This window comes from Barbus barbus, assembly GCF_936440315.1.
Source record: "Barbus barbus genome assembly, chromosome: 41".
Lineage (NCBI taxonomy): Eukaryota > Metazoa > Chordata > Actinopteri > Cypriniformes > Cyprinidae > Barbus > Barbus barbus.
Window position 1 is genome coordinate 3461811 of NC_136719.1, and position 27606 is coordinate 3489416.

The 27606-nt window shown below is 38.4% G+C and overlaps 1 protein-coding gene across 6 annotated transcripts in view; it reads right to left on the minus strand.

The window, feature by feature from the left end:
• Window positions 1-27606, minus strand: part of LOC306860982 (utrophin-like) — a gene marked incomplete at its 3' end in the record, with an annotated part of 232987 nt that overhangs the window by 119026 nt on the left and 86355 nt on the right. For all 6 annotated transcript variants that reach the window (XM_079403021.1, XM_079403019.1, XM_079403020.1 and 3 more), the window contains 9 exons: window positions 27183-27332; window positions 26651-26833; window positions 25266-25367; window positions 24014-24128; window positions 23727-23929; window positions 23413-23530; window positions 19971-20176; window positions 15174-15328; window positions 13483-13672 (listed from right to left, as the gene is read on the minus strand). In XM_079403021.1, coding sequence (XP_079259147.1) covers window positions 13483-13672; window positions 15174-15328; window positions 19971-20176; window positions 23413-23530; window positions 23727-23929; window positions 24014-24128; window positions 25266-25367; window positions 26651-26833; window positions 27183-27332 — 1422 coding nt within the window. The remainder of the gene's footprint in view (window positions 1-13482; window positions 13673-15173; window positions 15329-19970; window positions 20177-23412; window positions 23531-23726; window positions 23930-24013; window positions 24129-25265; window positions 25368-26650; window positions 26834-27182; window positions 27333-27606) is intronic.

Sequence of the window (27606 nt, forward strand, 5' to 3'; positions counted from 1 at the left end):
TGAGGGACTGCAGCAGTGATGTGAGGTAACAGGAGATATGGGGATATGGAGAGACAGGGTAGAGATGGGACAAGGACCCTAGACGTGGTGAGGAAACAGAAGAGGTGAGACAAAGGAGCAGAGATAAAGGGAAAGAGAGGGAAATAGGAGAGGAGAAACAAAAAGAACAAACTAGAGGAGGGACACGGTGAAGACAAGAGATGAGTACAAGACTAGAGAAGAGACAAGAGGAGGTAGGAATAGAGTGAAAAATGACAGGAACAAGGATCTGAGAGGACATTAGAAGACATGCGAGGTGGGACGAGAAGAGATGAGGAGAAATAGAAGAGGACTGGATATGAGGGGAGATGAGCCCTTACAACCAGCCAGTATCCAAGGACATATCACCCAATGTCGGAACAGATTTATGAACGCGCCCACACATCTCTTTCCTAAAATGTGGCAAATTTTGATGATCCGACTCATAAATGCAGATTAATCTAGATCTCACTCTGGCACACGGTCCAATCTACAATCACACACACACACACAAATACAGCACTTCCACTCAGGCTCTCAGTAATGGACATCAGTACAAATGTGCTTTAAGTGAGGGGAGGAGCAGCCGTGACTCACCATGTGTGTGTGCGCTGGAGAGAAGGAGAGATGAGTTAGTGTGAAAGAGGCTGGTGTGTGTTAGCCAAAGTCTGTATGTGGGTTTGTGTGCATCATGACAGACTGCTAATGCACCATTATCTTAAAACCTCTGAATCAGCACACACGGCTGCGGTAAGTCTCTGAACTCTGAGCCCAGGCCAGGGTTATCACGCCTCTGGAAAACAGAGGCGGTCAGAACTGTACCTGCTTGGAGGGGTGGGAGTGTTGCTATTTCACAACATCAATACAACTCCAGTCTTTTTAACTTGATTTTTGAGTTGTTTGCAAGAGACTTTTCTTATGCATGTCATCTCAGGATGGGACAATATATTGAAAAACTCATTTTTGTGTACTATTGCACCTCTGCCATTTACATTGGATCATCCACCTAGAAGAGTACTCCCACCACAACATGATGATTTCCAGCGGTTCATCCATGAATGAATAGTCCTAGTTATGTATACTCTTTATGCAGGTGAAAATTTGTACTAATAATTAACAATGGAGATTCAATCAATCAGTTTATCCCAAGGGGGTTCAATCCTGCTCCAGGGGGACCAATGTCCTGCAGAGTTTACCTCCAACCTGCTTCAACACACTTGACCAGTAAGTCTGAAGACCTTCATTAACTGGTTCAAGTGCGTTTAATTAGGGTTGGAGCTAAACTCTGCAGGACAGTGGCCCTCCAGGAGCAGGTTTGGACACACCTGGTTTATCAACCTAAAAAGTAGCCCTACTTATTTACATTACATTCACCGAAATAAGCAGTTCCAGTACATTTCAGGTATCGGTGTCTCTACTAATGAGTTGATGACCTGAATTAGGTGTGTTTGATTAAGACTACATGCAAAGTGTGCAGCTTTGGGGGGGCACCAGATACGTGGTTGGGAACCATTGGGTTAAACTTCCAAGTATATTAGAGTAAAGGTCTATCACACATTGAAGGACAACTTATAATTGAGTTACAATTCGTTCCTCACCATAACACAAATGAGGTTATAAGTAATATCCCAAGTTTATTTAAGAGAAGGAATCATGTGAGAGGTTGCTCAAACATGGGACCTTTCTGCAGTCATGCAGCTGGATGCCACTCAGACACTGGAAGAAAATCATGAATGAAATTATAAATGAATCATCTGTAGCCAGATGTGGAATTGCCAGACACACAGGACTGAGGCTCATTCTGAACCGGACGAATTCATCACACTCACACATGTGGAGGTGGTGCAGAAGAGCAAGTCTTTGGAGGCTCGAACAATCTCCAAAAGATGGATGCCTCCCAGGAGAGAGTAATGGAGCGCAGAATGACTGATGTCTTCCCAAGGGTGCAGAGCCAGCAGTGCCGCCCAGGGACGCTTAAATGATCACCGCACCGCCTCCATCTGGCCTAGGGCTGCTTAATCGAGTGAGGAGTACCTTATGTTCCTCAGGGTAGAGTTGGAGCTCGTGGAGTGTGTATGTTTCGTCTGATGGATTTCACATATGGGACTTATGAACCGATGAGTAACTTAGAATTTAGAGTTAATTATTGATAATTAAGTTAATTGAAAAATCACACGCAATGCAAAACAAAACAGCAATGCTGCAAAAACAGTATGGTCAGCGTTATAACAGCCAGTGAAAACACATACAGGGAAGCATTCAGAAGATTAATAGCCACGGACAAAAGGCAATCTTTATTTTACAACTTCTGACTGAAACTAAACAAATTGTCACATACCTAAAGATTTCCACCTTTCTTAATTTCCCCTTGATCGAGACACTTAACCTCATGAATTCAGTGAGATTGTTCTTGTTATAAATGTATCATAAATCACTTTGGATAACAGCATCTTCTAAATGACTGCTTTTCTGCATATAACACAGCTTAATCTAATTTCACTCCTTATTTTCCCTTCAAACTCACCTCTTCATGTTCTTTTTAATCCTTTCACTCTCTTGAAACTGGTTGATTTTGTAAGGGGTTATATCATGAAAACAGGATTTGTTTGTTCTACTATGTTAAGTTGGATGTAGACACATTCCACCATTCACAAATCAAAACTCTGTTCCCAGTACACCCAGACCATTTACTGAAATGTACAACCTGTCCAACAAACAGACACGCTATGATGATTTCAGTAATAAGTAATTTAGCTCTCCACAGTTGAAAGTCAAAATCATGGACAACATCAATCGGAACATGTTTGATGGAGCAGGATTTTTAATCAGATCCACAGAAATAGATATCTACCCATCCAGAAAATGTCCTATGACTTGTAGAAACAATGGACGGCTATAATGACAAAACTCTGATTATGTACAAAACTTTTTATTGTGTCATATCTAATAAGCAGCAAAAGTGGCTAATCTTCACGCATACGCATCTTAAATCTACAGTGGGGATCGAAAGTTTGGGAACCCCTTGCAGAATCTGTGAAAATGTGGATAATTTTACCAAAATAAGAGAGATCATACAAAATGCATGTTATTTTTTATTTAGTACTGTCCTGAGTAAGATATTTTCCATAAAATATATGTTTACATATTGTCCACAAGACAAAAAAATAGCTGAAATTATTAAAATAACCACATTCAAAAGTTTGGGAACCCTTGGTTCTTAATACTGTGTGTGGTTACCTGGATGATCTACGACTGTGTTTTTGTTTTGTGATGGTTGTTCATGAGTCCCTTGTTTGTTCTGAACAGTTAAACTGAGCACTGTTCTTCAGAAAAATCCTCCAGGTCCTGCAGAATCTTCAGTTTTCCAGCATCTTTTGCATATTTGAACCCTTTCCAGCAGTAACTGTATGATTTTGAGATCCACCTTTTCACGCTGAGGATGATTGAGGGACTCAAACACAACAATTAAAAAAGGTTCAAACATTCACTGATGCTTCTGAAGGAAACACGATGCATTAAGAGCCGGGGGTGAAAACTTTTTGAATTTGAAGATCAAGGTAAATTGTACTTCATTTGTCTTCCAGGAAACATGCAAGTATCTTCTGTCGCGTCAGAAGGGCAGTACTAAATGGAAACATGATATTTCAACAAAATAAGAAAAATTTGGACATCTTCATCCTGTTCAAAAGTTTTCACCCCCCGGCTCTTAATGCATCGTGTTTCCTTCAGGAGCATCAGTGAATGTTTGAACCTTTTTTAATTGTTGTGTTTGAGTCCCTCAATCATCCGCAGCGTGAAAAGATGGATCTCAAAATCATACAGTTACTGCTGGAAAGGGTTCAAATATGCAAAAGATGCTGGAAAACTGAAGATTCTGCAGGACCTGGAGGATTTTTCTGAAGAACAGTGCTCAGTTTAACTGTTCAGAACAAACAAGGGACTCATGAAGAACCATCATAAAACAAAAACACAGTCGTAGATCATCCAGGTAACCACACACAGTATTAAGAACCAAGGGTTCCCAAACTTTTGAATGTGGTTATTTTAATAATTTCAGCTGTTTTTTTGTCTTGTGGACTATATGTAAACATCTTTTATGGAAAATATCTTACTCAGGACAGTACTAAATAAAAAATAACATGCATTTTGTATGATCTCTCTTATTTTGGTAAAATGTATCCACATGTTCACAGATTCTGCAAGGGGTTCCCAAACTTTCGCATGCCACTGTATTTTATATTAATATATAACTGCACACTTTTACATTAACACATAATCAGCATTTAGCAGCTGGACCAGCTCCGACTGAATGACAGTGTGAACTATGTCCGCACACATTGATTGACCAAATCACAATAGCGCTCATTTACATATGGAAGTTTTAAAGAAACAGTAACAAAAACAGCTTGTTTAATTGTTCACTTAAAAGATCAGAAAGAGGGTGAAGATGCGAAATTACTGAACTGCATTCATTTTTAACGCAATAAACATTGAATAACATTATAAAGTGGGGAAACACGTAAGAAAAAAAATAACAAAATACCAAAAACAAGTGCTGAATGACCCACTTGAGAGGCGCAAACTCAGTAATCTTACAATAACAGAGACCCAGTCTGACTTTCACACGACACTACCACGTGCTGCTCTCTCTTTAATAAACACACACACAAAGATGAACTCGCTATTGTTTAAAAAGCTCTCCATCTCTCAGCAGCGCCGTGTGTTGTGTGTGTAAATCCTGTGAGGATTTCAGCTAAACAGTGAATATCAGAACAGCTGTTGCTTTCGCTAATCTCTATCACACACACACACACTCTAAGGATGACTGCTGACAGCTCACGTTGACAGCAGCTAAACATAGCATCACTCATACATGATATTACTAACAGGAATCCTTCAACATCTCTTATACATTACATCAAATTCATTTCTTTTAAAAGTCCCTTCCGCTCTAATGTGGTTTGGACAGGTTTTCTGGTCATCTCAAGACAAACAGCTGGAAACTACATCACATCAAACTCTTGCACGCTATCCAAAGACATCGCATCCAAATTCATCAAGGATAATTAAATAAATGTCATTCAAATATTCATACCGGTTCTGTATGTGGTTTGTACGAGTTCTCAATATTGCCATTTGGTATAAATAACAGAACTAAACATTATAAATTGCAAACTTGCACAATATTTAACGCACTAAAACAAGACTGTCAAAATACAAAATTAAAATTGCAGCAAAAATACAACAAAAGATTCCACTGGGAAAAAAAATATACTATGGCAAAAAATAAGTAAAAAGCGTGAGAAGAAATCCAAGAAACTGTTTAACTAGAACTTCAACAGAACTCATGATAATCCAAACTACATCCAACTACCGTAAACTAGCAGAGATCGGATAAAAGCGCTTCAGTGAGCGTGTGCACAAGACACTGACCTTGCACAGTTTCTGGTAACGCGGTGAGGATATCGCCATTCTCTGGAGCCGGTGTAAGAAGACCACCACTTTCTGCAGAGACGTCCGAACTACAGCCATCATCTTAACTCTGCCAGCACACGACTGCCAGCGTCTGAGAGCACGCATCCTCACCGCCACACACACACACACACACGCTCACATATCCCCCACCACCAGCCGAGCAAAATGTGACGAGCCCTGACAAACATGTCCCACACACACACACGCGCACGCTCAAGCGCGTCAGGACTGAGACGGCAACCAGTGCTCGCTCCTCTCCAGCGATAAACGAGTCATGGAGAGAGAATTAACACCGAACCACAAAAAAGACAATGAACGAGGGAGAGAAAGATGCTGTGCGAGAGGGGGAGGGAAGGGTTGATACAACGGACGGAGAGAAACTCCGGAGAGCTTCAAGAGACGGAGTCTCTCTTTCAGCGCCAAAAGAATGAGAACAAGCGAGTGTATAAATTCATAAAGAGAATGAGTGAGGGTGACACACTTTACTGAAAGAGAGCACATCTCCTGAGAGACAGAGAAATAGAGCAGTGAGACACATCAGAGAAATGAGGGAGACATGAGGAGAAAAGTCTCTCTTTGGCAATGTGAAAGTGCTATTATTATCTCATTCTGCGCTTCTGATGACCCTTGACGACAAACGTTCACAGAGCTAACATGAAATCAATACTGACCCCATTTACGTCCTTAAAGGAATAGTTCACCCCAAAATGAAGATACTGACCACATTTCATTCCGGACCTGTGTGACTCACTCTCTTCCTTGGAACACAAAATGAGAAATTTCGAAGAATGTGCTGGTCACTCTTTTCCATGCAATTATAAGATTAATTTCAAGTTTAGGCTTACAAAAGGACACAAAAGCACCATAATATATCTTCATTATAGTACAGAGATAAAAAAAACAAACAAAAAAAAACTCTGCAATTTCCCAAAGCTTATGAAACCATGCAATAGCTTTGACTGATAACCAGATATGATATATATGTTTGTATATTAACATTATATCACTTAAGTGAAAGATATGGTAAAGAGTTTTAAAACTTATAGGCACAAATATGTCACCCCCTAAAACACAGTCAACGTACTTTTACAATGAACTTCTGGCAGCCACGGTAGACTTTTTTTTTAGTAAATAACAAATGGACCACTATTATGGTACTTCTATGGTGCCTTTGTGTTAAGCTTGAATGCATCAGTCTTCATTCACTGTAACTGTATGGAAAAGAGCAACCAGCACAGTCGTCAAAATATCTTCTTTTTGTGCTCCACAGCAGAAATAAAGTCATACAGGTTAGGGACAAAAAGAGGATGAGTAAATGATGACAATTTACATTTTTTGAGGGGTGAACTATCCCTTTAAGTAAGTAAAGTGAGTCAATTCTAATTTCATTTTAGGTCAACATCACAAATCTATTTTCAGCCCCTTCCTTCCAACCACCTGCCTCCATTATAGTATACAACAACCACTTTTCATCATCTAATCAATTCCAGATGAATCAAATCCTTCTGTTTCACTTAGAAATACATCACAATACAACATTTCACATTCAAGAGGTTAGAAACACTGCAATCTCTAGGTAAACAAACACTCATATTCTCAGATCTGTGTCTGTCTCTCTCTGTCTCCTGATGAGTGTTTGATAAGTCTGTCTGTCTCGTCACACTAACCACTAGTGAGTCGGTGTGATTTGAGCGTGATTCAGTTGTACAATGACAAAGATGGATGGGGAACAAACAACAGTAAACCACAAAATGCCAATCACGAGCTCGTGTACATTTTTAGGGCACTAGATGAGCAAATGCCATTTTTTCCAAGATTTTTTATTTGTGCAAAAAAGTTTATCAGCAATAAACAAGGAAAAGAAAAGAAACACATGATTACTCTCTTACACACAGCTGTTGTACGTCACAGCCAGCACTTCAACACTATTGTCATAGAAATAATAGGAAAGCAGTACTCACTGAAATGATAAAGACTTCATAAATCAGTAAGTCTATTTCTCATGTCACTGTCATTAACGTCAAACAAACACAGACATCAGCCAAGATTAAACACTTTCATAACATGTCATTCTCCAGTCATCATAGTGACATATAGTGTATAGTGACATATAGTGACAAGATGGCGGCGCGAACACATCGCGAGGCTCAGCGTCTTACCAGATTTTGGAAAATAGTGTTAATTTACCTGGTTATTTCACTCGTGTTCGCGCGATCCAGTTATGCGAACTACAGCTATAGTAAACAATCACTTTTGGACATCAACAAACAGTGTTCCAACATAGTTTTAGATCATCCTTTCGACTTCAGCGAACTCCCGCCGGAGCTACTGAGATCACCGCGGACAAGCGGATCACTCGTACCGACCGGAAGTGCTCGGCGTCGGCGTCGAGACCGTAAACAAAGACGGGGAAAGCGTGGAGGGCTGCGTGCTAAGCTAAGGCTAAACCCACATCGACCAGCTCTGCCCAGCATCTTCCTTGCCAATGTACGGTCTCTGATGAACAAGATGGACGAACTAAAGATCTGGACCCTCACACAGAAATGGCTTATGGACTGTAATGTTATGTTCTTCACTGAAACATGGCTCTGCAACGATGTCCCAAACAGCGTGGTGCATATGGATGGACGTGCTCTCTTCAGGGCTGACAGAGTAGCAGCAACCTCTGGTAAAAACAAGGGTGGTGGAGTATGCATTTATGTAAATAAATCATGGTGCAAAGACTCTGTCATTGTTGATACCTACTGCTCTGCTGAGCTGGAGTTCCTGATTATCAAGTGCAGGCCATTCTATCTACCACGTGAGTTTACTTGCATTGTTGCTGCTGCAGTTTATGTACCTCCGGACGCTAATGCTAACGTGGCTATGAAAGAACTCTGTGCTGCTATTAGCAAACTACAAACCCTGCACCCGGATGGAGCCTTTATTGTTGCTGGGGACTTCAATCACTGCACTCTTAGATCTGTTCTCCCTAAATTTAATCAAAATGTCTCCTGCACTACAAGAGGACATAAAACATTGGACCACGTTTATACTAATGTGAGTGATGCCTACAAAGTCACACCCCTCCCCCACCTGGGTCAGTCTGATCACCTCTCTTTGTTCCTGCTCCCCAAGTATACCCCGGTCATCAAACGTGTGAAACCTACAACAAGGACTGTTAAAATCTGGCTGGAAGGTGCTGACTCCACTCTTCAACATCAATTCCAGCTCACAGAATGGAGTGAGTTTGCTGCCCAGGCCACCACAAACTCTCAGATTAACATTGACACTTACACCAACTCTGTCATGGAGCACATCAACAGCTGTGTGAGCAGAGTGACTACACACAAAAAAATAAAAATCTTCCCCAATCAGAAGCCCTGGATGAACAGAGAGGTTCGCCTCCTGCTCAAAGCAAGAGATGCAGCCTTCAGGTCTGGAGACCAGGAGGCTTACAGCTCAGCCAGAGCCAACCTGAGGAAGGGTATCTGCCAGGCCAAACTCACACACAAACAGAAGATTGAAGAACACTTCAATTCTTCAGACCCCCGGCGTATGTGGCAAGGCATACAATCTATCACGGATTACAAACCACCTAACTCTGTGCCCCCCTCCAGCTCTGCCTCCCTCCCAAACGAGCTCAACCACTTTTATGCTCGTTTTGATCAAAATAATAAGGAGATCTCACTCAAAGCTGAGCATCAACCCAGTGAACTGCCTCTCACTCTCTCCACATCAGACGTTTACTCCACTTTGCGTAAGGTGAATGCACGGAAGGCAGCTGGCCCTGACGGAATACCTGGTCGTGTGCTTAAAGCCTGTGCGGAGCAGCTAGCTGAGGTCTTCACGGACATTTTCAATCTGTCCCTGGCCCAAACAACTGTCCCCACTATCTTCAAAACCTCCACCATCGTACCAGTACCGAAACATTCCACTGCCTCGGTCCCTAACGACTTCCGTCCTGTTGCACTCACCCCCATCATTGCCAAGTGTTTTGAGAAACTGGTTGCATCCCACCTAAAATCCTGTCTCCCTGCTACACTGGACCCATTCCAATTTGCCTATCGCCACAATAGGTCAACAGAGGACGCCATCTCAACAGCGCTTCACTCTGCCCTCACCCACCTGGACAGTCAAAACACACATGTGAGAATGCTGTTCATGGACTTCAGTTCTGCATTTAATACAGTAATCCCCTCCAAGCTGATCTCCAAGCTCAGCCAGCTTGGAATCAGCACACCCATCTGTAATTGGATTCTAGATTTTCTGACTAACAGACCTCAGTCCGTCAAGTTAGATAACCTCTCCTCCTCCATCATCACCCTGAACACCGGCGTGCCACAGGGCTGCGTACTGAGCCCTCTCCTGTACTCCCTCTTCACCCATGACTGTGTTCCTGTTTATGGCTCCAACACCATAATCAAATTTGCAGATGACACCACGGTGGTAGGTCTGATCAAGGATGACGATGAATCAGCCTACAGGGATGAGGTGCAGCACCTGGCTGTATGGTGTGCCACCAATAATCTACAGCTAAACACCCAGAAGACAAAGGAGATCATTGTGGACTTCAGGCGGACTAGGAGTCATGCACACACACCCATCTACATCAACGGAGCTGAAGTGGAGCGTGTGTCGAGTTTCAAGTTCCTTGGCATCCACATCTCTGATGACCTCACCTGGTCCCATAACACCTCTACTCTGGTCAAAAAGGCACAGCAGCGCCTTTACTTCTTAAGGAGCCTTAAGAAAGTTCACCTGAATCCCAGGATCCTTGTGGAATTCTACCGCTGTACCATTGAGAGCATACTCACGAACTGCATCTCAGTATGGTACAGCAATTGCTCCGCATCTGACCGCAAAGCACTCCAGCGGGTGGTGAAAACTGCTCAACGGATCACCGGCACCCAGTTAACTTCCATTGAGAACATTTATTATAAGCGCTGTCTGGGCAGGGCAAGAAACATCATCAAGGATGCCTCTCACCCTAACCATGGACTTTTCACCCTCCTTCCATCCGGCAGGCGTTACAGGTGCCTACGCTCTCGCACTAGTAGGCTCAGGAAGAGCTTCTTCCCCGAGGCTGTGACACTTCTGAACGCCACACCACCAATCTAACCTGCACCTGCTTATTACTGCACTGGTCACAGTACTTTAAACACATGCATTTGCACTACTCATATTTTGCACAGACTGCACATCGTTCAAGTCATTACACTATAAACTGTTTAAAGTTGTTACTGTACAAGCACAGTAAACTATTTCTATAAAATATTGCACTACTGCTATTTTGCATAGAATACATTGTTCTATCAATACTTTGCACACTCATCCAGCTGTATTTATTTATTACCACTGTTCTCACGTTTCTGCTGTTCATAATGTGTATATATAATCTGTAATCTATATAATCTACATTGCTCTGTTCATAATGTACATACAATCCCTACATTGCATTCCTATTTTATATTCTGTATATACTCTGCTCAATACTGTATATAGCAATTCCACTGTATATTCTGTAAATCATATCTTCACTTACTCTGCACTTATATGTACATAAAACACTATATTCTTGCACTTCTGGTTAGATGCTAACTGCATTTCATTAGCTCTGTACTTGTACTCTGCATAAATGACAATAAAGTTGAATCTAATCTAATCTAATCTAATCAGCTGCATCTTTTACATGCTTGTAAGGAAATAAATAATCTGAACATGTCCTTAAGAAACATGAAAAAGACGGGTGACTACCAAATAAGGATTATGCCAAAAATAAAATCAACTGTCAATGACTAAGTGGAAGACTGATGGAAAAAGAATCCAAATTGAAAACAGATGAAAAGCATAAATGAGCATGTCAAATAAAGTGATTTAAACATTTGTGCATTTAGCAGATGCTTTCACCTAAAGCCACTTACATTCAAACTCTATAGTTTATCAAAATCGGTGACTTTGGAATCAAACCCACAACCTTGGTTTTACTTTTAGCGTATGTGAAATCATGCATTCGTTCAAGCGGTCATGCATTCATTCGTTCATGCATTCATTCGTTCATTCGTTCGTTCGTTCGTTCATGCATTCGTTCGTTCGTTCATTCGTTCGTTCGTTCGTTCATGCATTCGTTGGTTCGTTCGTTCATGCATTCGTTCGTGCGTTCGTTCGTGCGTTCGTTCGTTCGTTCGTTCGTTCGTTCGATCGTTCATGCATTCGTTCGTTCGTGCGTTCGTTCGTTCGTTCGTGCGTTCGTTCGTGCGTTCGTTCGTTCGTGCGTTCGTTCGTTCGTTCGATCGTTCGATCGTTCATGCATTCGTTCGTTCGTGCGTTCGTTCGTTCGTTCGTTCGTTCCTGCATTCGTTCGTTCGTTCATGCATTTGTTCGTTCGTTCATGCATTCGTTCGTTCGTTCATGCGTTCGTTCGTTCGTTCATGCGTTCGTTCGTTCGTTCGTGCGTTCGTTCGTTCGTTCGTGCGTTCGTTCGTTCGTTCGTTCGTTCATGCGTTCGTTCATGCGTTCGTTCGTTCGTTCGTGCGTTCGTTCGTTCGTTCGTTCGTTCGTGCGTTCGTTCATGTTCATGCGTTCATGCGTTCGTTCGTTCATGCGTTCGTTCATTCATTCGTGCATGCATTAATTCATTCGTTCGTTCATTCATTCGTTCGTTCGTTCATTCGTTCGTTCGTTCATTCGTTCGTTCGTTCATTCATTCGTGCATGCATTCATTCATTCGTTCATTCGTTCGTTCGTTCATTCGTTCGTTCGTGCATTCATTCGTTCGTGCATTCATTCGTGCATGCATTCACTCGTGCATGCATTCGTTCGCTCATTCATTCGTTCGTTCATTCATTCGTTCATTCATTCATTCATAAAATTCAATGAAATATCACTACTATTGAAATATACTGAATACTTGTATACTATTGAACTGTAAAGTATTTAATAATATTATTAATTATTATTATTATAAATAATATCAGTATAATTACTATTATTTATGGCTGTTTTGTACTTTGCTTTCAAACACTTATTTTGACAGGAAACCACAGGACAACATCTCTTTTTAAATGGTTCTTTTTTGTTGACAACAGATTTATAAATCTTTGTCATTACAAACTTGGGGGAAAAGTTTGGTGCATTGTGTGTATTAAATGCACGTTATATGTGACTCAAACTCACAGCACTTAGCAGAATTCATGTAATAATGATAATAAAAAATTAAATAAACAAAAATTTGCAAAAGTGTGAGCAGTTTTGTCCCTGTAAAGCCTGAAATCTTCACATGAATTGAGGACCCTGCACTCAGATGTTGAAGTGACAATTGTCAGTACACTTCACTAACGGCCTTCAGGAAGGGCCCTTCACCAAAGAATTCAGCTGCTCACTTTGGTTTCAACTGACCCTACAAACGTCCTCGCAGTGCCCTTCACGGGTGCAAAAATGCCATTTGTTGCCAAGCAACATGACAATAAAAGATTATTCAATGAATTGATGCGACTTCACACTTTGGAGTCGGGACAGTCTGTTTTACTGTGTTTAGTACATTTGTAGCGTGTTGGCTGCTGAATCGTAGTAGCCAGTGAGAGCGTGATTAGAGCGGACAGCAGATAAAGAGATCAAACTGAGATGAATCTCACAAGAAAAACACAGACTCGGAGGAGAAGACGCGCTCTTTCTCAGCTGAAGTGATCTACACCTTGATTACACGTATGCTGCGATCTGGCTGACGAGGGAACTAATGAGGACTGACGGAGAGATAATTGAATATCGTTCACATGCACTTTAGTTCCTGAATGAGATTCATCTAATCCTCACAGACCGCCCGCAATCCACACGCTAATAGTCTCATGCATTTCAGTAGTTAAAATCAAAACCGGCAAGAGCTAGCTGAAAATCACAAGCTCAAATCTGATTGGTTGGTTTTACACAACTTCTGGGATGCCAAAATAAGCTGCAAAGTTAGCTCTAGTCCCAAATGGATATGATGGAATTAAGTATGGACGTATTTCTTACCCCGAGCTGCCCCTTCAGCTCTTTGATGTGGGCGGAGTCCTGCGAGAGCTCCTCCCTCTGGGCGGCGTCAGATAACACGTTGACTGTAGTCTCCGCCTCATGGAGCCACTTGAGGAAGGACTCGAGCTCATGGAGACACACCTGGAGAGACTTCAGCTCTGAATCCAACGCAGCCTGACGGTCCGAAGCCCTGATGACCACAAACCAGTACACACACCGCGCTAAAATCAACCACGCTGGAAAAATCTAATTACATGTGCTCAACTCATATTAGCACAGGAAGTGGTAATATTTGTGAAATCATAATGCATTATTCATATAACCATACAGTTTATAGTTTTTACTACTACTATATTATCAGAAGCAGTTATTAACATTTATTTACACATTGTTTGTGAAAGCATAATCAAGGTAGTATACAACAGAGCAATTATTATAGTAGCATTGTATTTATAATAGCAGTATTTGATTTCACAACATCATTATGCTAGTATTTATAAGTATTACCAAAATATTTAAAACATATCATTACAGTAGTATTTGTTAGCATTTATTGAAATAATATTAGTAAAAGCATAATTGTAGTACTATTTAATATCAAAATACTATTATTTGAGTATTTATTAGCAATAACTAATTGCATTAAAGCAATTATGGTAGTATTTATTATGAAATGTTTATTAATTAGTTATTAATATTTTATCATAAGTATTTATTAACATTTATTGACGTGGTATTTGAGAAAGCATAATCACAATAAGATTTGTTCCTATATTATTACAGTAGTATTTTGTGTCAAATATTTACTGCTTCAATATTACAGTAGTAGTTTTTATAATAAAATTATTATTATTAGCATTTATGTACAAAATATTTGTGAAAGCATAACGGTGATCAAATTTTTTACTAAATTATTCTTACAGCAGTATTTTGTGAGAGCATAATAATTACTTCAATATTGTTATTGTAGTATTTATTATAACAATATTATGATGACAGAATTATAAATATTTATCAACATATTCATGAAAGCATAATTGTGACAATTTATTACCAAATAATGTAATTTTTTGAGAGAGAATAATTATGGTAACGTATTACATAAATATGATTATGGTAGTATTTATTTTAACTATATTAATATTTATATAATTTATTGATATCACATTTAAATGATTCAATGCATTACTAAACTAACACTGTAGTAGTTCATGTCAGCATACTTATGGTAATATATACAAATTCAATATCATTATAGTAGTATTTATATCTGCAATATTCGTCAGAGCACAATTACAGCAGTAGTATTTATTACCACAATATTATTATGATAACATTTATGCAATATTCAAAAAAAGTGCAATAACTGCAATATTTATGATGGTAGCATATATTAGTGTAGTATGCTACTGCAATATTGTGGTAGCATAATAACAACAGTATTCATTACCACACTATTCAATGCAACAGTAATAACTTTTATGGAAGGAGATGTCATGATGAGCTGTATGTCCAGAAGCGTGTGTGTTATCGGTGCATGCTGCACATTAGTGTGATTATGTGTGTTTATGAGACACTGTTTCAGAGAGAGAGAGAGAGAGTGTGTGTGTGTGATTCATTTCCTCTCATTTATAGGAGATCAGGGAAATAAACAGGCACATGAGTTTGCATGTGTCTATATGAGCTCATACCTGTTATTGACGCTGTTCCACGCCGTGTTGAGCTTGTCCATGACCTCTTTAACCCTGCGTGTGTCGTCAGCGGCATATTCCTGCAGAAGCTGATTGGACAGTTCATTAAAGGACGTCACGCTCTCCTGTCCTCGACTGAGCTCCTGCAGGAACACCTGACAACAAAAAGAGATCAATAAATTAAGCTACCATCTAAACAGCACAACAAAAGCTCAACAAAGAGAGTGGAGTCGCTATAGAAGTCAGGTTCCCTGCAGAGAATAACTTCAGAAAATCATTGTCAACAACCTTAAAGTCTTTATTTCTAACCTAAGGCAAACACTGAAATATATGGTCATGCCTAAAATATCTACTCATGTTTAAAACGTTAAATACTATATGAATACCACACAATAAGGCAGTGAAATTATGACTCTAGCATCCCCTACAGGTACGTCTCAGTAGTGTGTGTGTGTGTGTGTGTGTGTGTGTGTGTGTGTGTGTGCGTGTGTGTGTGCGTGTGTGTGCGCGTGTACATTTTAAGAGCACGACTCCTTGGAAATGTTCTTAAGAGGAGTCTGCACAACCAATATCAAATCTCATTCATTCATGATTTAATCTGACAATCATTTATTTTCCTTACATATATTGTTATTTGGATTATATAAAGGAACACTGAAAAAAAAAAAGAGGAAGCTAAACATAAATATTTAACTAATATTAGTGCAGTAATTATGTCAAAGCATAATGTAGCATTTAACAATATTATTATTACAGTAGTATCTGCTAGTATTTATTGCAATAATTATCAAAGCATAATTATATGATCTAATATCAAAATAATACCATTATTAGTATTCATATTTATCATCATTTATTTTTAAAATATTAGTAAAAGCACAATCAAGGTAGTATTTAATAAAGCCAAATCATCACAGTACTATTTATTTGCATGTATTAAAATAATATTAATGAAAGCATAACTAAAATAGTATTTAATATCACAATATTGGAGTATTTATTAGCATTCATTTCCAAAATATTTGCAGAAGCATAATAGACAATTACAATAGCATTTATTCACATTTATTGAAGTAATATTAGGAAAAGTATTATAATGTGAATGCTTATTAGCATTCATTGCCACAATATTTATGAAAACATAATTATAAGGTAGTATTTATTACAACATTGGTCACACTTTATTTTAAGCTCCAACTCTCGCTATTGACAAAGCATTAACTACGACTTTTGCCTCAAACTACTAATCTGCTGGTTATTAATAGTTAGTGCGGTAGTTAAGTTTAGGTACTGGGTAGAGTTAGGGATGTAGAATATTTGATATTTTTGTTATAATATTGAAGCAAATGTTCAGACATGTTTTAAGTTTAAGAGCAACTCGCTTTTTTTTTTTTTAAATCACTTTTAATTTTACGTTTACAGATAAGAATGTGTGAAGAAATGTAAGTTATGCACTGGGGAGAAACATCTTTGAAAGCATGTGACGTCAAACTCAATGCTTATAAGATTATAAAGTACTCACAGGATCTGGAAAACCTGGGTCTACGCCAGACTGCACATATCTAACTAATCAATGATGAGAGGTCTTATTTTCTTTATTGATTTGCAGCATTTTGCCGGTCTAGTGATCTACAACATGAAGATAGCAAATCCATTTTTTTTTTTTTTTTAATGTTGTTGCCCTCCAATGAGTTCAAATACAGGGGAAGTGACCCTGACTGATTGAAAATATGAGATGCAGATATTTGTTACAGGGGTAAAGTTCAGACCAAGTAAAGAACAGCTGTATTTCAGCAACATAAGTTACAACACCATTACTTCATTAATTAACTTAACAACAACAAAAAAACGTTTAGGGTCTGAATAGCTTTGCTCACAAATATTTATGAAAATAACTTTTCATGTACCTTCTGACCACACTGCATGTCTAAAGACTGTCTAAAGATTCTTAAACCAAGATGCATTTACTTAAAAACAGAATTACAAAATATGGATAATTGATGAACAAAGTGAGTGTATGGTTTCAAAAGCACAAGCATCTGCAAACAGGCTTAGAAAAATCAACCATTCAAAAGGAAAACGTTTTCATATCCTACTGACAAAACACTATTACTCTCGGTTTAAGCATAAACTCTTATCTTCTGATAAACAATATCTTCATTTTGTATCTAAAAAAGTAAAAGTTTCTTGATTTAAGGATGTTTAGATATGATATACTGAGGAATATACAAACATACTGAGGAATTTAGCAAACGCATGCAACATCTAATGCCACGACTTAAGATGTTCTGCTCTGATTTAAGACCTTTTTAAGATCTGCAGAAACCCGGTTACTGACACACACAATTACATTTCCAATGCTTTGCCATCATGTGTTGCTACAGTCTGCTAGTCACATCAGAACTGTCTGCTGAGCTCGATCGGCCGCCCAAAGAAGCTGCCTGAATGCTGACAGGAATTTAGAATTAAAAGCTAAATGCTTTAAAAAAAATCAATCAATCAATCAAATGCAGACCTCATTTGATTCACTGGCTTGGTAGTTAAAAGCAATCATCTGTATTTGAATGTTGGAATTCATTCATATCTGTAGCGAGCGGTTGATAACCACAATAAATGAAAAGATTTCACAAGCTTCTTCAGCCACAAAAACATGTAACGTTCTGTCTATAATAAACCAGAAAAATATTACTCTTTTGTCAAGTGAGCTAATTAGGAACAACTCTATTTTTGTTTCTAACAAGCCCACAAAGCTAAAAACACACCAAACCTCATAAAACCACACGTACTGAACTTTAGCTAGTTATATTGTGTTGATTTGGGGGAGAAACTAAGCTTGCTGAGAAAATAAATTAAAGTGACAACAAACGGCCTGAAAATAAGAGAAACTAGCTGCATTGACAAAGACATATGGAGTTGGAGGAACACTGGAGGAAGCGTTATCATGTATTATGGACTCGTATTTTAGCCAGAAGCAACAGCTTGAAGTTAAAAACGTCTTTTCTTACAAACATGCAGCTTTTGGCTAGGGCTGCTCGATTATGACAAAAATCATAATCATGATTATTTTGGTCAATATTGAGATCACGATTATTTAAAACGATTATTAGCGGGCCATATGACCAAAACTTTATATGAAAGATTTAAAGACAGTGATATCAAATATATATTTTCTGTAAATAAGGTTGCTATGACATCTACATTTTAGAGACCAGCGAAATGTCACAAGTCTCAGCACCACAATAGAGTACCAGAGTAACTAATATTAGTTAAAAACAACTAGGTCCTCAAAATTATTGACAATAATAAAACTGCCAGTAATAAAAAAAGCAAAGGAATACAATAGAATAAAAAAAACCATTTTTTTTTTTTTTTTTTTTAAGTAGCTAAAAGCTTAAGTAGTCCTTTGTTTCTTATTAAAGCTACAAAAGTAGTCAAGAGCAGCGAGTGATTTTGAATGTCTTTTGTTGTTTGATTATTAATATAAAGCACACAGTCGGCAGCAGGAATATAGCCCGCTGTCGCTTTAAGAGCCGCACGGATCCAATTTACTGTTACACAAGTATTTTCATCCTCAACTCATGTTCTTTTATTACATAACAGACGAGGGTTTACACGAATAATCCCTAAGCGCCGCATTGTATTTGACCGTTTAGGCACTAAAAGATGACTTTAGATGTCCGTGTTGTGTTCTGTCTCTGAGCGCATGCACAGTAATCTTCCTGAGGAAGCGCATGTTCTCTGTCACGCTTTTAAAAACAAAAATAAATCGGATCAACTTCAATCAAGCAGGTCACAGTCTTGTTACATGATTTTACTGATTTGCACGTGAAATTGGCCTTTTATGGAGGAACAAAAGGGCACCGGTGGAAATGGGGCGCAATAATCGCTTTCTCTCGATTACTGTATTTTCATAATCGTTGGAGGCCGAAATCGAAACTGAATTTCGATTAATTGCACAGCCCTACTTTCGGCTTCACAAGATGTTAACTGATGGACTGGAGTGGTGTTGATTACTGATGTTTTTATCAGCTGTTCGGCACTGCAGAGCAAGTGATGCAATGCTACATTTCTCCATGAAACAAACTCATCTACATCTTAAATGACCTGAGGATGAGCACATTTGAGCAAATTTTCATTTTTGGGAGAACTGTTCCTTTAAGCTGTAATCCATTTGTCCAGATTGATTGGCAGTTCTTTAATTAGGTTGGATGATTAATCAAAAATTAATCACATCCGAAGTGTTTATTTAATAAAAATGTGGAGCTCTTTCATTGAAAAAAATCATAGTGGGCTTAATTGGAACATGTGCCTTACATGGCCACTCCGGCCTTTTAATTAAATAAGGCGATTTAATTTAGTCACTTCCTGACAAAACATACCATGAGTGTTTCCTCTTCAGTGTAACACCCACTTTAGTGAAAGACTGTTCAAATATCTACAAGAAAACATGCAGAGCCAAGATTCAGATGATCTTAAGAGGGTCACTTCCAAAATTAATTAAATGACAAAGTGCAAAAAAAACAAAAGAGCTTGATGATTTCTCCTCTTCGCTCGACTACAAATGACACTGATCCAGATTCCTTTGTCGTCATATAAATTGAAAACATTATTTCTTTGTTGGAAAGTGCATTTGTCTGGAACTCCTAACTAGGTTAGGACAAAGAATTCAGGAGCTGAAACCAAGTCTTGACACTTATTTTTTTAACTGGAAGATCAGCAAATCTTTACACACTAAAAGATAACAATTTGACCTCTTACTGAGTGAAAGGTCACACAGGTCAAAGGTCAAGTTCTCACCTTGTTGTCACTGATCTGTTTGGTGAGCGGCTCTCGGTTCAGCTGCAGAAGGTTGTGCAGATGCATCTCGTTTTGACCAATCAGAGCCTTCACCTTGTGCCTCTGCTCCTCCCACTGGTCGCTGTGGCCAATCATGCATTCCAGCTGCAGAAGCCGCGCCTCCACGCCATGCTGTGTGCCGTCCCATTGGCTGCGGACCTTCTCCACTGACACACAGCAGAAAGAGAGGAATGAGTCTCACTATCTCACACAACAGGTGCGTTTAACACACATCCTCAGTTTACTGTTTAAAACCAAACTTCTTTTCCTTTATTTATTTTTATAAAGCAATAGCCAGCTTGTCAAAGTCTTCGGTACTTCCTGACCAAAAAACAACAAACTAGACTGAATATATTAAATACATCAAATGAACGATATAACATCTAAAGCGGCAAAAAGCTGTTCATTAGGATTAAAAATGAAGAATCTGAATAGGGTTAAATGCCAAGACTAAAACCAAGGCAAAGCGAAACTGACACCGAGACTCAGATTAAGATATGATAAAACTAAGATTAAGATTTAGAGTAAGATTAAAACAAACACTAAGGTTATGATTTAAAATTTAATACTACATTTATAATTAAGACAAAGACAGGCTAAGACTAAGATTATGACTAAAACCATTTGCTTGACAATAACAAGACAAAAACTGAGATTAAAATGAGATTAAGATTAAAAGTAAGACAAATGTTAGGACTAAGGCAAAGACTAAAACCAACACAAAGACAAATGTAAACTGAAACCGAGATTAAGATAAAGACTAAGATTAAAATGAAGACTAAGACAGAATAAGATAATATATGATTAGGAAATCACAAGAGAAAGACTGGATTTATAATAAAGATTAAGATTAAGATAGAGAGAACAATTACGGCTAGGGCAAAAACTAAGACTAAGAAAAACTGAGACTGAGATTAAGAAAGCGGCTAAAACTAAGATCTAGGTTAACATATGATTTAATATTTAATACTAAGATTAAAATAAAATAACTTTTTAAAGGCATGCAATCAAGAATCACAAAACAAAGATTGAGATAAATATAAAGACTAAAGGGGGTCGCACACCGAACGAGAAGCGCAGCGCCGCGCAGCGCCGCGTCTAGGACAACTCGAGGTATCGCACACCAGACGCGTACATTCTATAATTCGAAACATGTTCTGAGCTGCAAGATGGGTGAGTTTTAACGTCATTTGTTATTATTATTATTATTTTAAACATATTATTTTAATTGATAATAGCAGTTTTCAACGTTAATCAATGAAAAGTAACATTATCTGTGTTATGAAAATCTGTTATTCTTTTGTTGTATCTGTTGACTAGGCAATTTCAACATTTCATGCTGTAGCTACTAATATGATTTTTTTTCTCAATAAAAACAAAGATGATAATTTTTTTGTGTGTAAGGTATGCTTATTTCTTTGTTAACTTCAATTATAATCATATTCCTGTTGAGGTAACGTTAGGTTGTCATAATTCAACACGATTGTTTACTTAAAATAACAATTGTCAGTTTGTGGTCAACATTATTGTTATTTTTAAGGACATTATGAAGTTAAGACAATGTCTGTACTGTACGTTATTTTATGATTGTACTGTACAATTACATGCAGTTGTTGCTAGACTGTCACTGAACATTTTACCTCAGATCGTAAATTAAACATTCTTACCTGAAAAACCGATGACATCGGCAATCTTCCTCCACGCTGATGACTTCCTTATGTTGTCTTTGAAGAATCTGTGGTTTGTGGCATATAATTCTGGGTATTTCCCTACTTCGTTGATTAGTTTTTCGTCGTCCATTGCGGTCCGCTACTCCGCTATTTAAATGACCTGAAGTGTGTTGTAACGGTTGTGTCCTGATAAATCCAGTAGGTGGCAGCCGACGACAGTGAATGTAATATTTTGCGTATATAAAAATGTCTCAAGAGAAATATAAAAGATTAAAAGGATTACGTTTATTATACATTTAATTAATATGTTTTCATTTTATTCAAGCTGTAAAACTAATGTAAGCTGTACAGTATTTAGCAGCAGTGGTATCTTGGTATAGGCTAATGTATTAACAACGATTTGAGACAAATATGATGTTATTTAATATAAAACAATGCAGATGGCGCGCTGTGGCGCGGCAGGAATTTGAACAGTGTCCTGAGTCGTTGCTGGGCGCCGCGGACAGACGCCGAATGACGCCGCCGGTGTGCGTACACACATTGAAAACAATGTGTTCGAATTTTAAAGACATGGCGCGACGCGACGCGGCGCTGCGCTTCTCGTTCGGTGTGCGACCCCCTTAAGATGTTTAGCGATAAGTTTCTTATGCACATCATGGCTGCATTTATTTGATCAAAACTACAGTAAAAACAGTAATATGTGAAATATTACTACAATTTAAAGTAATGGTTTTCTATTTTAATATACTTTAAAATTTTATTTAGATAACACTTTAGAATAGGGAACACTTATTCACTATTAACTACGACTTTTTCCTCAATAAACTCCTAATTTGCTGCTTAATAATTAGTAAGGTAGTTGTTAAGTTTAGGTATTGTGTAGGATTAGGGATGTAGAATAAGGCATTAATATGTGCTTAATTACTAATAATATTCTAGTAATATGCATGCTAATAAGTTGAGACGGCTCAAACATGCATTTTGGTCTGGGACTATCCTAAACGGCGTTCACACCAAGGACGATAACTATAAAGATAACGATAAAGATATAGTTGTAAAAAAAAAATCACACTGAATATTAAAGAACACCACAACTATAGCAATAAAGCCACAAAGAAACGATATCGTTGGAATCACTTCCAGAACTATTTTTTTTTTCCAGCAGATGAACGATAAAAACATTGACAGCCAATCAGAATCCATCCTGCTATAACGAGCTCGTTACTGGCACATGACGTAGTGCGCTAAGAATAAACAGACTATATCGCTCGCTGGTGTGGACGCTAATATCGTTATTAACGCTGTCAAACGATTCATCGCATCCAAAATAAAAAATTGTGTTCACATGTGTGTGTGCATACATGCATGTATATATTTAAGAAAAATGTTATGTTTATATATTAAATATATTTATATATTATATAAATTATATGAATATAAATATATACATGTAAATGCATGTAAATATTTTCACAATATATACTGTATGTGTTTGTATTTATATATACATAATAAATATACACAACACACATATATTATGTAAACACACTTTTATTTTGGATGCGATTAATCGTTTGACAGCACTAATCGTTATCTTTATAGTTATCGTTCTTGGTATGAACGGGGCTTTAAGCCTTGTCTGTGAAACTGGGGGTAAGATGAAAGAAGCAAGATTCAGACCAAGGCTGAGATAAAGACAATTGAACTGAAGATGCTGATGAACATCCGCTCACGTTTCTCAGAGATGGAGGTGCGCACGTCGAGGTTGGAGGTTTTGTTCTTGATGTTTTGTGCCAGAGTGATGATGTCTTCCAGCTGTGGATGTCTCTGCTCGAGATCTCCTTTAGTCACCTACAATCACAACACATTCAAAATGAGCCGGGTTTAGCTTCCCAGACGCTGTCTGTAACCGCTCAGGCAGGGGTCTGAATAATAATTCTGTGTACAGCCATAAATCACAGGTTTTATTTTCAATTTAAGGAAAAAGATACTAGCTATTTGCCACCCTATTGAGCCAAACATCTCAGGTGTAACTCTGCGGTCTGACCTGCAGGCGGCCGATGGTGGTGTGGATCTCCTCTTTGTCTCCCACTGTGACGATGTTGGATTTGAGCATCTGGTGGATGAGGAGCAGCCAGTCTGCCAGCTCTGTGGCCGTCTGGTGGAGGTCGCTGGGGCCCACCAGCTCTGGACTGGGACGCCGCTCCTCGCTCATCAGACTGACCATGTGAACCGCAGACGGCACGCTCGCTGAGACACACACACACACACACACAGTAAACCCTCTGGAGGAGCAGCGAGAGCGTCCGCTTCACCTGTCTGTGCTGCGCTCACCTGTGAACTGCTGCTGAGAGACTTGTTGTGTCCATGGAGAAAGAGGCTGCTGTGGTGTCTCCTTCAGTCTGGCGTCCAGAGCTTTCCAATCTGCAGCCAGCTGCTCGATTTTACTCTACAAACACACATACACCATCTTAATTCTCATCCAGCGCACTACTCAACCGTACTTTGCAAACAAAACCACAATAAGAATGGAGAAAGTGCTGTGTAACAATTTGTACACTGCCAGTATATTAAAATAGTTCACTTTTGATGGGAAAGTACATGCTTTTCAGTGTGTTTTGAGACAATCTACCTCCTCCTTAACATTGTGTATAGTGTTAAGGTCTGTTCAGACCAAGATGAATATCTGGTGCACATATTTGGTGTTAAACATTTCAATTTGAACACTAATGCAAACATTTGCATTGCTAATGCAACAGATTAGTCTAATCTCTTTTCCAGCGCACTGTGAAGAAAGCCAACCGTTTTTTGATCACATGCCTAAAACCGCTGCTTTAAAAAAATCTGACCTGCTGGCACTCATGAACAGTATTTTGCTAAGCAATGGTGAACAACAGAAGTCAATCAGCATTTGGTGTTGTGTGATAAATCCACCACAAATACAAATATCTGAAATAGAAGTACTTTTACAGCAAATCAAGTCAATTCTGTTTGACTTCTCAAATTTTATTATGCATTGTGGGACGGCAAATTGCATACGAAAAATATTTGTGTTGGTGTAAGCCAGGGTTATTACTAAAATCATCAATAAACAAATAAATGTTAACGGGAAAAAAATATATAAATAAATGAATGACATTTATTTCTGCTTCTTTCCAAAGCAACATATAGTAAAACACCTAAAACTAAATAATTAATCATCATTTAATAAAACGGCTAAATGATTAATAATTGAAACTACAATTAATAAAAACTGCACATACTATATAGAAAAACTAATTAAAATTTAACAAATAAATAAATTTAACAAAAAAAAAAATCTAAAAAGACAACATTTTATATAGTTAATATTTTGAATTAGACTTTATTTTTATATTTAACATTTTCACTTATAAAATAAAGTCTAATTCAAAATATTAACTATATAAAATGTTGTCTGGCGTGAACAGGGCTTTAGTTCATTTCAGGTAAAATTCATTACGTTTCATTCAATTAAAAAATGCTTTGGCATCACACTATTAACGGTAGAAAGTAAGTAAACTGAAGTGCAGTACATGTTGTGTTTATTCCCCTGGGTGCCACAAACCTTTTCCTGTGGTAAAAGCCGCTGTTTCCTCTGGAGCTCAATAGAGTAGGACAACAGCTCCTCCAGCTCTCGCTTCTGCTCTCGCATGGACATTTCCAGAGCCTACACAAATACAGATCAGATCTCAGAGCTAAAATGTGATAGCCATTGTTCGATATATATTCTGGTCTCACTGGGATGGACTAGACCAAAACATAAGACTGAACAACTTGCAGACAGATCTGAGTAGTAACTGAGCACATGTAATCTGGATTATATAATCAGATTCCACGAATCAAATACTCGTAATTAGAGTATATTACATTGTATAATTCGCATCATCAGATTACTGTTACTTCTTTATGGATTATGATTACATATTATTCAAACAATGAAATAATTCTCCCCGTAATTTTAAATGGATTCCCAAATGTGTTTTGTCAGCCACAACCACTTTGACATGAAATATATCTTTTTGGAAATAGATAATAGTTAATATTTCAATAATTTACCAACACATTTACAGTTCGAGGTCGCTTACTGTTCACATTGGCATGCAGTTAAACAAATGATATATTTCTATTTTTATGGTTTAATTAATGATAAGCTTTTTATCAGCTCATAAACCCCCTGCAGTTCTTACATTGAGCCTAGTTTAATGCATTTTATGATGTTGACATCGTAAAATAGATCTCTTTGCTTTTTATATCAGTTTGGTACATTTAATAGCAAAACAAGTTAGATAAAGTCATCTAAAATGTAATCAGAATACATTAAAGTAGTAACTTAGATTACATTTCTAACTACAGGGTAACACTGTATAATACCTGCACGCTGTGAATCATTAGCTAAGCATTAGTAAATAGTCAACTAATCCTTTATCAAGCATTATCCCAACATTAATAGGCATTACTAAGCAGTTTATAAATACAGCTATAAAGGTTTTGCTCTTGATTTATAAGCATATCTATTAGGGCTGCAAATATTTCTGAGTTCTGTATCCGTCTGTGTTGTGTTTAACTTTTCTGTTAGGAAGATAACTGAGCCTTTAAATCTCATTTGTAATAGATATGCTTATAAATCAAGAGCAAGACATTTATAGCTGTATTTATAAGCTGGTTACTAATGTTGGGACGATGCTTTATAAAGGATGAACTAACTATTTACTAATGCTTAACTGATGATTCATAGCGTGCAGTTATTATACAGTGTAGCCTATATTTTGAGTAACGTCTCAGTGTTTTTCCATACAATGGAAATAAATGTTCACCATAACTGCTTGGCTGCCAATATTCCTTATCTTTTATGTTCCACAGAAGTCAGTCAGTCGTTTGGAACGACATGAGGGTGAGTAAATGATATAGTTTGTGTTTAAATGCAGCGAGTGAGTCCAGGACGCGTCTGACCTGTCTCTCCGTGGGTGTGACGTCGCTCAGAGACTGGCTGCTGATGTAAACCCAGTCTCCCAGTCTGTTCATGCGCTCCTGGAACTGGCCGTACGACGCCAGCCTCCTCTCGTCCTGCAGCGGTGTGTGTGTCTGCAGACGACCCTCCACCTCACGCAGCTTATCCAGCAGCTCACGACTCACCTTCAAACACACACACACACACACACAATAACAGGCCACTCACATCGAGCAGTACTGACACAGCACTGGATGAGCCTGACATATATGCATATGGCCACTCCAACATCATCAGCATTAGCCGTGTCAGGTCCAGATTTACTATATATTTCCAGTGAAAACTGATTGAAATGATTTAATTGTGGAAATGCAGCAGGGTTAATGTATTTCAAGCTATGTCATCAATGAGGCGCTCTATTGTGTGTCTCTCTAAATTGGCAACATTAAAATGTACCAAAGAGACAGCCGTGTAGATGTGAAAACATGAGGACGACATTCAAAAAAAGGGGTAGCTATGGAGTTGATTTCGTACTTTACTCCAGCTGATGTTTATCTGCCTGATTTTATTCATCTGAGTGTCTCTGTGCTGAGGACTCAGACTGGAGTTTGACAAGATCTGAGAGCCGGTTTTATTCAGCCACGACAGCGTCTCATTCTGACCATCCATCTCCTCCGTCAAGGCCTGAGAGAGAGAGAGAGAGAGAGAGAGGGAGAGGGAGAGAGAGAGAGAGAGAGACAGAGAGAGCGACAGAGAGAGAGACAGAGACAGAGAGAGAGAGAGAGAGAGAGACAGAGAGAGAGACAGAGAGAGAGAGAGAGAGAGAGAGACAGAGAGAGAGACAGAGAGAGAGAGACAGAGACAGAGACAGAGACAGAGAGAGAGAGAGAGAGAGAGAGACAGAGAGAGAGACAGAGAGAGAGAGAGAGAGAGAGAGACAGAGAGAGAGACAGAGACA